This window comes from Thermobia domestica, chromosome 9, assembly GCF_964235325.1.
Source record: "Thermobia domestica chromosome 9, izTheDome1.hap1.1, whole genome shotgun sequence".
NCBI classification, from domain to species: Eukaryota; Metazoa; Arthropoda; class Insecta; order Zygentoma; family Lepismatidae; genus Thermobia; species Thermobia domestica.
This window is the reverse complement of record NC_137462.1, coordinates 51700924-51715317: the sequence shown is the minus strand read 5'-3', so window position 1 is coordinate 51715317 and position 14394 is coordinate 51700924. Positions and strand designations below refer to the sequence as shown.

Sequence of the window (14394 nt, the reverse complement as noted above, 5' to 3'; positions counted from 1 at the left end):
TATTTTAGTAACAAGAATGAGTTGGGCTGAAAAAATATAGTTATATCCAATATTGTTTCTTGTTCCATTGCTGGCATCGTATTTTTTAAAATGGTAATCTCAAAACCTTTCCATGATTGATTTACTTCCAGATTTATACATACTATTTCTCAACGCTTATCTACTCAGCCGTCAGCGCAAGAAATTTAAGTTTTGTAATTGTTGTGATAGTTGTTAGCTTAGGGACAGCCAATCAGATATGACTGACATTTTCTTTCCTGTACAAGTGCAGCCTAAGATACGTACAATATTAAAATTAAAGCTGAATATACAAGGTGAACCTGAAAGATGTGCACAAATTCCGGGAGGTGGTTCGTGACATCAAAACAAAACAAAAAAGTCCTCTTGCACTGAATTGTTGTTGAGTAGAGTTGAGTTTAACGTCCGTTTCAGCAGCGAGGCGACGGGACCTTCTGATTAACGTGGAATCCAAATCACATGAGCTTCTGACGGGAATCGTACCCGGGTCTCCCACGCCAAAGGCGCGTATGTTAACCGCTTAGCAACAACGGAGCTCTCCTGTTCTAGTCTTCTTTTGATGTCATGAATCACCTCCCGGAGGTTGTGCACATCTTTCAGGTTCACTCTATATATATATATACCCTATACTTACAGTTAAAAAGAATAGAAATTACTTAAAATAGGATATATTTTTACAAGTTTCTAAAAATGATACAAGAGTATTCAAATATTCTACATTAATATTTATTGACATTCTTTTATTAGCCTGGGACAGTAAAAATGTAAAATAGTACCCTATATATACATGCTTCCATAATGTATTTAACAATAAAAATATATTTATATATACTAACTTAAAAGAAAATATAAAAAAAATCACTCTATAAGTGATAAAAAGTTCAATAACTTACTTATTTCTGTAGCCTTTTTGTCTTACTGCAGGGTTATTTTTTGCCAAAGAACTGTAAATCTAATTTTTATTTATTATTATTTATTATTTTATTATTATTATTATTTCTAATAATAATAAGCTACCAGAGTTAGCATTTGCAAACTTCTAACGGAGCGGTCATGATCTATCTGCAACAAAAAGAAGATAAATGGATGAATTAGGGTCCAGCTTTCAACAGCATAACAATAAAATAAACAAGGACAGAAGTCAGTACGAATAATGTATGAGGCGCATTTCAAAAGAAAGGGCCGATATTTAATTGAAAACAGATAAGTAAGTTTAGCAACATTGTTTTATTGGATAAAAACAAGTACATATCCACTTTATTTTTCAACATAGTCATCATTATTTTCCAAGCACTTTCTGTACCGTGGCACAAGTTTTCTTTAAATACCTTCTGCATAGAAGTTCGCCGCCTGGGAGTTCAGCCACTTCAACACTGCTGCTTTCAATTCATCAGGTTCTTCAAATCGTTGAGATGAAAGCCACTTTTTTTTAGGTGCAATGTTGTTGGTGAAACCTCTGGAAATTCGATGTGTAGAGTGGTAATGGTGAAGTGACGATTTTCTTTAACTTTTTCATTCACTCGCTGCACTAAGTCGTCAGTCTGAATGCTTGGTCTTTCATTCTTCTCTTCGTCGTGGATATTTGTACGGCCTTCTTTGAATGCACGACACCATTGCTGTACCTTTCCTTCACTCATTACACTGTCGCCATACACTGCAAACAATTCTCTATGAATTTCAGAAGCACTTTGTCCTTTTGGCATGAAGAAATCTAATCACAGAGCGGACCTCGCACCTAGCGGGATTGTGTATGCGCGCAGACATTTTAACACGCTTCAGCACACACGAAAACAAACAGATGACTGGCGAAACTATAGTTGTTTGATAGCCAATGGACCAAGTGATGTTACTGCGCAAGCGTGATCTGATCACTATTGCCAGTCGGTTATAATAAAATATAGGCCCTTTCCTTTGAAATGCGCCTCGTAAGACAAGTTATAACTACATTGCGGATAATTTTTGACTTGCCCTTACTCTCCTAATTATTATCTAGTGCGCAACTCCCAATCCAAGTAACATTTCGCATGTACATTATCGTATACTAGCTGAATGTACCCATTCTTTGCATGAGGGCTGTATTTGGAAGTCAACGCATGTGGGAGTATCACCATTCATTTCAACGACCGCGAAAACTATGAATTTGACACTAATATAAGTCATTTTGGGCTATTTTTACATGTCTCGGTATCCCCTCCCCCTCCTAGATGACCCCGGCCCGCACTCAATAATAGCTGAATTTGCAAGTCATCGCTAATGGAAGTGTTCCCATTGATCTCAGCGACGCGAAAACTATGAATTCGACACTAATTTCGGTCATTTTCTACTACTTTTACATGTCCCGGTAAACACCCCCCTGAGACCCCACTGGTTTGAATTTTGGAGACCCCACTGGCTCTGGGCCCTGGACCAAGGTATCTGTGACCAAAATTTGGTAACTCTCAGACAACTTGTCTGGTCCTCAGGCCGGTTTCGGTAAACACCTCCCTGAGACCCCCCCTGTTTCGAAATTAAAAAAAAAAAGCTTCGTCTTGATCTCGGGGCTGGAATAAGGTACCCGTGACCAATTTTTTTTTTAACTTTCGGTCCAATCGTCTGGTCCCCAGGCCGCACACAGACAGACAAACATACTCTTTATTGTATTTATATTGGACTAAACCTTGGCCTTTAAAATTAACCAAAACAAAGAAACGTTTTCACTAATTCGAAAATACATCAACTTTAAAAATGACACGTTCAGTGCATAACGGAATCAAGTCTACTTTTTAAAAGTTATTTTGATCATATTTCATCTTTAAGATTTCTATCTGAAGCTTCCTTCAGAGCATAATTGATGCATATCCCGATGTTGTAAATAACACTTTAAAATACGCAATGTAAAGAAAACAGTGTTAACTTTTTGACATACTTAATCGTACCGTACAAACTTTATCTGTCTTTTTCTCACAACTTTGGTAATTGGGTTTTTGATTCTCTTATGCTCTGAAAACCCTAAATATTGAGTCCTTTGAAAGTTTCACCCTACGAAGAGTGCTAGCTGCATAAAGATGATTAACAATGTAACTATGTTAATTTCCTTTTTATCTTTCCAGAACAAGAAGCTGTGTACAAGTGTCTTAAAGTGTTGAAAAAGAATCTGATCTCATCATGGGGAAGAAAGTTTCGAAATTCGAAGAAGGGCTGGACGAACTTGTGAAGCAAACAAAACTTTCTGGTAAGCATTCTTCTATTTTATTATTCGCTAAATGATTTTCAATGATCCTTTATAATATATAACAAGGATATGCAAGTTGGAACAGGGAGTGGGCAAACTACAGTGGACTTACTGCAGTCGAGGGCTGTACAAGACAATGTATGATACAGCATTTTCATAAGAATTGAATAGTCATATCCAATTCATAAAATCTTTTGTTACATACTAATATCAGAAGAACACAAAATTTTTTATAACGATAATCAAAATATATACCAGTACTTACTAAACAAAAGCAGAAACATCTATTTATTTACCTGACCAGTTTGCCAATGTTCGGTGCTACACTCTACACTGGATGTTCCAACGCAGAGGATGTTTTCAAGACGGACATCAGTTAGCCAAGAAAAATCTTTCTGTTCAGTTTAAGAGATTACGTAACAAATTCATTTTCAATAACGATTCAGGCGAGCCAGATTAAAGGGCTTAGTGGGCCAGGGGCGGGCCAAGGGTCGAATGTTACAAATGGATTCGTTGGTAAGAGCAAGTTCAGTAGGAGAAACAATCTGAATTTACTTGATACACTTCCTACCAAAACACTTGATTGATTTGCTTTGTGATTTCTTTTAGTTTGTTTATGTCTAAGTCAATAGACTTTTGACTTGTTGTTTCGTAACTGACGTCACTTGATAACCAACCAATAAGCGTAGACTACTGTCAATTACGTGTTAATTTCAATTCTTAAACTTGCACCCTTCATCTGACTGATATATGATAAGAGTGTACTTTTATAATCAGGGAAAAGCAGAGAAAAATGCAATGAGGGAAGGAGGGATGCGTACGACGTAGGAGAACAAGTGTTGGCAGTGTACAAGTAGTCATGGATCAACGAGTAAGGATGCCTTCAAAGCAATCGACTACGGTATCGATGTTCCTCTTTGCTTGTTAATACTGTTTTTTTTAACATCAGGTCACCTCTGAGTTATGTTTTTCTGAGAGGTGGAGCAGCAAGCTGTGGTGTTGGAAATGTCTGCTCTAAATTTTGCTTCTTCCCGCCTTCTCTTATTCTTTTAGCTGTAGCTAATAGTTGAACTCTCCCTTATAATATTACGCGTATGTGACTGAACAGCATAACGACATTTGCTGTTCAAATCATGCCTTTCATAATGGTGCGTACCCATGTTATCTTTATTTTCAAAAAAAAATATTCAAAAAAGAAATCAGTAAAATCAAACGAAAAACAGAGGACACATATTCAACAGCATTAACAAAACTTTGTACTTTTTTCTTTCCAAAAAAGACCACGTTTATATTAAATCTTCTCATTAACGTTATCAACTGAATATTTGATTTTTAAATATGTTATATTTGTAAGTCCCTTAAAGACTATTCACATAAACACGGTAAATTAGAATTAAAATTAACTTTGTAAATAGCGAAAAAGGCAGTTAAGTTCTTCATCACTAGAGTTTCAGAACATGGAAGTTAAGAGTATGCGAGGAATTTCTCAACTATCAAAGGAAAGCACACATACACACACTCATATATATACAGAGCGTTCAAAAAGTCTCTATACACCTGAATCGTGGCAAGTCAAAGTCGCATTCAAAGTCACATGAAATAAAATTTTATCCGAAGGTTTGCAACACTGCTATATTATCGCCTTGCATGAAGTTCCTTTCATAGATTCCAGTCAGCAAAGTGACGTTGAAGTGATCGTTGCATCTAGTTAGCGGTCTCTGAAACAATGGTGTTAACTTTGGAACAACGAATATTTCTGGTTGAACACGTGTTCCGTGAACAAGGTGAGTACAAACAGACAGTCAAAGATAAGTTTGCAGCTAGGTTTCCGGAATCGTCACACTGTAAGGGTACTGATCGATAAATTTAGAGACATTAGAACGGTAATGGACTATGATCGAAATGGTAGACCGTCAGTGCTCGATGATGAAAAAATGCTACACATATCGGATGCAATGCAACGCAGCCCCCATAAACCACTTCGAAAACGTCCAGGAAGAAGCAATAAGTGTTGGTACGGCACAAAAGGCGGTTCGTAAGAAACTGCGTCTTATCCCGTATAAGGTGAGAGCGGTGCAGCAGTTACTTCCTCCCGACAGTGAAAAACGAATGCAGTATTGTGAATGGTTTACAAGGTTTGTTATGGACAAGTCTGACGATGTTTTGGATTTTTTTTTTTTTTTACTGCTGAAGCCTGGTTCCATTTATCAGGTTACGTCAATGCCCAGAACTCACGTTTGTGGTGTGCAGAAAACCCACATGTCATACACGAAGTTCCTCTGCATGACCAGAAGGTAGGGGTGTGGATTGCAATATCCAGAAGAAGAATAGTCGGCCCCATATTTTTCAGACAAACAATAGATTCAACTCGTTATTGTGAAATTATTCACCAGTTCATGGGAGAACTAACGGAAGACGAAATTCGTAATGCTTGGATACAACAAGATGGCGCTACAGCACATACAGCCCGCCAATTCATGAGATTACTGCAAGAGGTTTTTGGAGATCGAATAATTTCAAAGGGATTGTGGTCACCTCGGTCTCCTGACTTCTCTCCTCCGGATTTTTACTTCTGGGGTTATGCAAAGAATTCTGTTTATAAAGGGAACCCTCACACGCTACAAGAACTCGAAACAACTATTCGAGATTTTGCTGATAGCATTCCACATGAACAACTTGTGAGAGTATTTGAGAACAAGAAGAAACGTGTGCAAGCATGTTTGAAGGCTCATGGGGGACATTTCCAAAATTTGCTGTGAAAATATGTGTTAAAATGTGTGTGTATATGCTACGCCCTGTACATAGTGCTTTTATACCATAAAATATAATAAATTTTGAGTAAAATAATTTTCTCGTTGCATTGAATATGTGACAATTCAGGTGTATAGAGACTTTTTGAACGCTGTATATATATATATATATATATATATATATATATATATATATACAGTGGCGTATTTACGATTTTGTTTCGGGAGGGGCTTTGCTAACTTTCGGGGGGGGGGCTTTGCCTGGAAATGTGAAAATTCTGCAAGATATTTCATTTACTTTACTATACTAAGTAAGATTTCGGGGGGGGGGCTTAAGCCCGGAAGCCACCCCCTAAATACGCCACTGTATATATATATATATATATATATATATATATATATATATATATATATATGGGAGACCGAGGTATTGACGAACACTTAAGGTTTGATTACACTGTTCAATAAATTTTGATCGAAAGTATGTAAATTCTTTGAAATTGCGATTTTTACATTCATTTAAGCATAATATGAAAGAAAATGATAATAGAAGAATTTTCTTAGTTCAGGTTGTGAAAAAAAACGCCCTTGTACAACAGTAGCTGTATATATATACAAATGTATCAATATTTATAGAACATTTAAGCAAAATCCTTGTAAAAACATAATTTCACTTCTTTTTATCTATTTCACTGTGATGTGATAAGCTGGGGAGTTAAGAAGTACCCTAACCTATAGCTTTCTATACCCTTGTACTTCCTTTTTCAAAATTGCGCAAATACCAGTTTCACAGCGATACAGAAATAAAGTAACCGTGGTCAAGTTAAACATTAACAATTCCGTAATAAAAATCAGTATTAACATCAAAACATGAAAAATATGTTCAAATACCTTTATGTGCAAGAACTACACTGCAATGCAGACAAAAGTTTCAAGTGATCCCTTGTACAGGATTATGTTAATTTTATTTTGAGCGTCTTCGCTTGGCTTACCTTTTTTAGGTTACATCTGGAGCATCCCTTGCAGTAGTCCAACAGTAGTCGGCCAATATGTTAGAACTCCACTTTCCCTCATATCTCTTCTCCATGGCTGCAATATCTTGATGGAAACGCTCACCATGTTCGTCACTTACTGCTCCACAATCCTCGGGAAAGAAGTCCAGATGTGAATGAAGAAAGTGGAGTTTCAGAGACATATTGCAACCAAGATTTTCGTAGCACAATAACAACTTTGCTACCAGTTGTTTGTAATTTGTTGCTCGGTGTCTTCCCAAGAACTGTGAACAAACACTCTTCAAGCTTTCCCACGCAGCTTTCTCCTCACCTTGGAGAATTTCGTCGAACTTGTGATCATTGAATAGTTGCCTAATCTGTGGCCCTATGAAAACACCCTCTTTAACTTTGGCATCACTTAATCGAGGGAATTGTCCTCTTAGGTACTTATAGGCCTCATCCTCTTGGTTCATGCTCTTAACAAAACTTTTCATAAGACCTAATTTAATATGTAGAGGGGGAAGCAAAATTCGGTTACGATCTACCAGTGGTTCATGCTGCACATTTTTCACTCCCGGCTGAAGAGTTTCTCTGGTACTCCAATCACTTTTGCGGTAATGAGATACACGATCTCTACTGTCCCATTCACATATAAAGCAACAATACTTTGTATACCATAACTGCATACCTAGTAACAGTGCTATTACTTTAAGGTCACCACAAATGAGCCACTGAAAATCGTAATTCTTAATGGCTTGAAGTAAACGTTTCAAGTTTTCATAAGATTCCTTCATATGAACTGCGTAACCTACAGGAATTGAAGGAAGTTCATTTCCAATATGTAAAAGCACTGCCTTTAAACTCACCTTGGACGAATCTATAAAGAGCCTCCACTCCGTAGGTTCGTAATTAATTTTAAGTGCCCTCATGAGACCATTTACATCTGTACATGCCACAAGTGTGTCTTCCATAGTAAAAAATGAAGAGAACATCTTCTCCGTATTCCGATACACTGAAATATTTACTTTTTCCTGCAATAAATTCCATTGCTTTAAGCGTGACGCTAAAATTTCGGCTTTGCTTTTCGAGAGGTCCAAGTCGGTGATTAGATCACTTAGTTCCTCTTGAGTAAGTCTATGTGGTTCACATGGAGGTTCTTCTACATCAAACGTAGGGTCCTTCGAAGTACTTGATTCAGGAGCTTCAACTATTTGATCATCATCAGAAAAAAGATCGTATTCTTTAGGTGGGTCAGGAACAGGTAGTCCTTCTCCATGTGGAACAGGGCGCATTGCAGAAGGAATGTTAGGATAGGTCAAGGCCCGCTTCTTCTTCGTGGAAATTTCCTTCTTGACGGAAGGAATCATACAAAAATAACAGTCTCTGATGTGGTCGCTAGGCTCCCTCCAAATCATGGGCACTGCAAAAGGCATTGAGCGCCCCTTCCCATTAATCCAATTTCTTAGATTGCTGGCACAAGTGTTACACACAATGTGGGGTGCCCAAGATTTATCTTGGTCTCCAATTTTACAACCAAAGTAATATTGATAGGCTTTTCTTATTAGTGGTGCTATAGTCTGCTTTTGTGAGGAAAATGTCACTTCCCCACACACGTAGCAGAAGCTATCCGCACTGTTTACACAATTTCGCGGCATTTTTGTTTATTGAAATCCTCAAAATGTCACTTGAAATAGTTCCGACAACTATTTAAAAATATACATTCGAATTGCTAGTATTTTTGCGTACTTGTAGTTGTATTTTTATGTCCTGCACTACACAAACGTCACACCCAAAACGCTGATAACTGCACTAAACCTGTCTTTTCTAACAATAGCAGAACACTACTGAGATAAGGAACACAATGAAACCAAGCGTTCATATAGTTTCTCCAGTGTTGCCGGATCAGTGGAACATTTTACCCCAAACGAAGCGAATATATTTATTTTTAAAGCGTTATTATTAGACATGCCTGTAAAACGAAAAGTAGAGCTAATATTCGAAAATAACTTTCAAATTCGTGATCAGCACCACAAAATCAGTAAGAATTTGCTGATTTTGTTCAATTTACATTTTCGTTGTTGAACAGTGTTATAAATAACTCTTGGTTTTAGAGATAAAATGAAGATTTTTTGTGTATAGAAACCTTGGAGTATTCCGGTTTACTAAAGTGCAGAGGAAAGTCAAAAGTAACATATTTAAACAAATCAGTGAGATGTTTTAAAAATGTACCTGTGTTCGGGATTGCCCCAGTGGTCGGGGTAATCCCAAACATATGGTTTACTTTAAACTTTTCTTTACAAATGAAGCGAAATAGATTAAAATACATTAAAATTATACCGTAATTTAGTATTTAAATCTTTAATAAAAATTATAATTATTAATAGAAACAACTCAAGTTAATGAGAAATATGACCAGACCTCATCATCTTAGAAATTATTATAAATGAAAGCAAATAGGTAATAGACTAAACAAAATGAAACAAATTCAGAAATAACGGTGCATTAAGTAAAATACTTATTAAAATGAAAACATTATTTGGAATTGTAGAAATCACAGATATTCACATTAATGTTTTGCTCCCAAAGACAGTATTCTTCATTAGTCCAATGTTCAAATGCGGTTAATAGACTAAACAAAGTTGGTTAATTGCTAATGGACACAACTAGAATAAATAAATTTGTAAACCACTCTGTGAATCACACACAGAAAAAATGAAACCTATGATCAAGGATCAGATATCTAAAATAGGGTTGCTGATTATAGAATAAAGAAGTAGGTTACTAATGGCCTAAAATAATAAATTTAGCAAACTATTCTAATTAACAGCTAATAAGTTTTATTCCCAAGATATGATCTATTTCTCAAACCACTTTCTTTAACTTACTACTTACTTTTCATTTTTTTTTAAATTAAAAAATTTTGATAATTTATTTCACATCATGGGGCATCCCGAATACTTCGGGGTAATGGCAAACATTCTGTCTGACATTTCCCCACGAAACACCATTTTATTGTTAAAGCTGAAACTAATTATTGACTGCATACAAGCTAGTAAGATTATTAAGAACTAATGCTCAAATATAGGGGAATATATATAGAATTATCTGTAACAATATAGATAAGAGCCAACTCACCTTGTCCAGATTGTTGAATCAACGTTATACGTGTATCGGCGAAAACAATAAAACGTCTTCTTCCTAGCAATCCACTCAATTGACTGACACCAATTTTATGCTACACTTTTCCAGGTCTCTCCGCTAGCGTGCAGTAAAAGTCTGTTTTCTAACAAGCTTTTTTAGGCGTAAACTTGGGTGTTCGGCATTATCCCAGTGCTCGCGAATACCCCAGTACTCTATATATATATCGCGAATACCCCGTAGAGATCTTCACAGCATCCTAATACAAGGTGGTGTGACGAAATTAGCTAACACTGCGGATGTTTTGGAAACGAATTATCCAAGATAGATGGTTGCCAAAAAGTATGGGGAAGTTCTTAGTCCAGCAATGGATTGCCAATTGTTGATAATGGTATGTATGCGTTTCCAATATAAATAACCTTTATCACTACACTCATGTGATGCAGTTCTCATTCTTGGTATTTGAGTATTTGAGATTAAGAAATGAACTGCGGTTCTGCGAACCGACTGAATAGCACCACAATATATCGTCCCTCTCGATACAAAAGGGCGTATCTCATTTCTTTTAACTTCTCCAGGAAACAAGTTTAAATATGTTACCATAAGTTTATTTTATCGTGTTCTGTCAAAATTTAATTTGACCTCGTAAGTTACATACCTGACACGAAGGATATCAAACTAAATTTTAAAAGAAGACGACAGAATATACCATGAGAAAAGGTTTAAACTCGTCTCCTAGAAAAGTTAAGAAAATGAGATACGCCCTTTTGTCTCGAGAGGGACGAAATGTGAAAAAAATGATCTGCATTTTGTTTTAACACAAACTCAAGGTAGCTACTCATTCTGGTTCTCCAGTTGAGAGCTTCTATCTGATAATCTATGCTCTATTCTATAAAATCGTCGAGGTGGATGGCACACTCAAAGGCTTGGGGATGGAGTAAATACGTAATTTTAATTAGTCTTTGGATTGCCCGAAGCCACCTCGATTTCTTACAGAGGGACTAATATGAACACTGAAAGCTAACAACAAAGATATCAATGAACACTTCAAAACTGTTTATTCCTTCTTTATGGAATGCATTACAAAGCTGTAGCCCCTTTGACAAAGGATTTACTATACTTTCAAATATTGTACATCAAATGCTACCAAGATTACGATGGTTCGTCATTACTCATTAAAATGAAAATGTGTGTGTGTTTTCTTTAAAGAATGGTTTTGTACTACTTTACAGGGGTGTACCTACGGGAGAGGCTAAATGGAAGCCTGGCCCTCCAAACAACTTCTTTGGCCCCCAAATGTAGTGCGACTGTTAGGTGTTTATTTAAATACGTTTACTAAAGCAAATGAATAATTGTAATAGAAAAAGAAATAAGTGCCCATTCTTCCCACAGGCAGAGTAGGGTTTAGTAAATATAAAAATAGAAATTTGAATTTGTCTCTCTTTTACCTTTTAGAAGCGTAATTGTCAAAAACGATGCAATGCATGTTCACTCACTTTTGATTATTTGTTTCTATATCTAATTTCACGCCTCCAACTTAAGCGATTAATCACATTAAGATTTTGTGAGTAAAGAATCGAAAATTTTAATGCTGGAAGTCATCCTCTTTAAGAGTCGAAGTTTCGAGAAAACACACATTTTTGGTTAATTTAAATTAGTAGCTTATGTGCTTAGTAGCTTTAAAAAAATGAAATCTTTAAGTTTTACGTCCTACGTTTATGCCGGTTAGGCCAAAGGAGACGGTGATGATGAGAGATGAGAGAAATGGCGGAATGAAGAAAGTGGGAGAAAACGGGAGAACCCCGACAAAACCCACGAGCACGGTGTTTGTCCACCACAAAGTCCGTACGGCGCGAGCTGGGATCGAACCAGGGACCCCAAGCACCGGAGGAAACACTCTACCACTGAGCCACCTATACGTTATAAAATGTATACATGCACCTTCTTTTTAAAATTCTTTCTATTTGCACCCGTAGATGATTAATTTTGATGCCTATGGTAACGTAAAAGAGTAGTTAAAGGTTAAGAATACAATACATTTCTTAACAAATCTGCTGAAAGTTTGTGTAAGGTTAAGAATAGAGCTTATGGGAAGTAAAATTTTCATTAAACATCTGTATAAAGGTTGCTTTCCATGACAAATTATCTATAGAAAAGAGTCGTAACACGTCTATTATTTATTTATTTATTTATTTATTTATTTATGATTTCTTTTACGTGGCAAGTTACGGCTCAGCAGTCACAAATGAAACATATTATATGAAACAGAATCCATTTCGGTATCACTGTGCTTAAGGGAGGAAGGTTTGAGCCGAATCAGAACCCTACCTATGCCAATGATACTGATTAATAATCATCTTTGTTACTCTCATTTACCTAACTGGATATACAGAGCTACTAGTTTCTTATCCTAATGTACTACTGCATAACTGTCGGTAATGATCTTCCGAACGATGATAGGAGAGAAAAAAGTATGGTGATCCTTAAAAAAAAAAATAAATAAATAAATAAAAAGCGAAATTACGCATTTCATGACCTCTACATTCCGAAAAACATATTTTTGGATATTGGGCCGTTTGACCCGATATAAAGATGTTCAGTCAGCCAAAGCTGTACCATTCAACGTATCGAGACCAAACTAAAAGTTAAAAGTGTTCATAAGATTCCTGCCATGAGCATCATATGTGGTGCTCACCTTATTTTTCTCTGGGGCCATGAGCACCATATATGATGCTAATGCTTGATATCACAAATGACTAACTTATCCAGGTTCTTGAGCATCATATATGATGATCATTGTCACAAATTACTGTGAAACAATGAGAATCACATAAGGTGCACGGCTCCCATTGGTACATTTTCGTGAGAAACAAAATATCGCGACAAAAATGTGATATAATCGAGCCAAAGGTAAGATGAAATTTATGGCCTCCTGGGACCAATACCCTCAAATCACCTTGGCACTCAACCTGTAAAGCATTTTTTGAATTTTCTTCCTACATTGAAAACTCGGGGACCTCGATGCAACACTTCTTTGGAATTACACCTGCTCCCACGACATAGGTGCTAGTTTTGCTGCAACAATAGAGTTTGATGAAGGATATGTTAGATATCCGAAACAGTAACACATTATAATTTAAAATACAGTGTGTGCTCAAGCTTTGGTCAATTTCTTTTGTAACAATAGAGTGTTTGGGCTTAGAATTCTTGAAACGAGAAGAGTCCAACCAGTGGCGTATTTAGGGGGGTGGCTTCCGGGCTTAAGCCCCCCGAAATATTACTTAGTATAGTAAAGTAAATGAAATATCTTGCAGAATTTTCACATTTTCAGGCAAAGCCCCCCTCGAAATTTAGCGAAGCCCCTTCCGAAACAAAATCATAAATACGCCACTGAGTCCAACAGAATGGATGTTTGGTAACATTTTACACAGAAATGCTTAAAATGAGCTAAATTGAGTTTAGTTCGGTAAATAAATTTGGAAAAGTTTGTATTTGGTTTTTAGTCAATTTAAAAATTCTCTCTATCGTTCTATTTTTAGAAGGCCAAAAATAATTTAGGACGGGCAGTGCTAGCCGCTCCCTGGCTACGGTTATAATAAATCATAATTTTATGAAACAGAATTTTAATATACTACAAACTCCAAGTATCATTCAAATGCCACTGAGAATTAAGAATAAAACTCTTAATTTAAAAATACCATGGCTTCGTGAATAATGTTACGTACCTACCATTGCTGGATTAATTTCACAAATTATCAGGAAGCTGTCAAATTCATAGCTATTGTAGTGTAAAACTAGAGCAGTCCAGAACCCAGCGAATTCTGTCTTTCACAGCAACGCAGCGCTAGAGTAAGTATATACTATTGCATAATGTATGATAGTGTTTGTCGTTAGAATCCTATGAATTTTTAGGTTACAAAATAAATTTACTGGTTTGTTCATTGGTTACACAATTTTCTGTACTCTAATGACACTTTCTAGCGCAAAACAGAAGTAAGTAGTACTAAATGTTCTTTTTTTTTTTGCCATTGTCAAATTGTAAGTTTACTGAATGAATGGGGTAGAGGAAGGGGAATTTTCCACTGAACACGAATGCAGAATTTTAGATTGATCTTTGCTATTAGCTACTTTTATAGGAAATCAATGAAGTGTTGATGCTAATCTGTATTATGTGTTAACAAATATAAATTAAACACTAGATAATTTTTTCAAAGTCGTTGTTAAGCAAATGGAAGACTTCTAAGGGTGTAATTTTGATGACATTATTTGCTATACTTTAACTAAG

General features: G+C 36.2%; 1 protein-coding gene across 1 annotated transcript in view; it reads left to right on the top strand.

The window, feature by feature from the left end:
- Positions 1 to 14394, top strand: part of LOC145694635 (hippocalcin-like protein 1) — a 44660-nt gene that overhangs the window by 10013 nt on the left and 20253 nt on the right. The window contains exon 2 of the mRNA XM_081771044.1: positions 3108 to 3229. Within this exon, the coding sequence (XP_081627170.1) occupies positions 3163 to 3229 (67 nt within the window). The 5' untranslated portion in view covers positions 3108 to 3162. The remainder of the gene's footprint in view (positions 1 to 3107; positions 3230 to 14394) is intronic.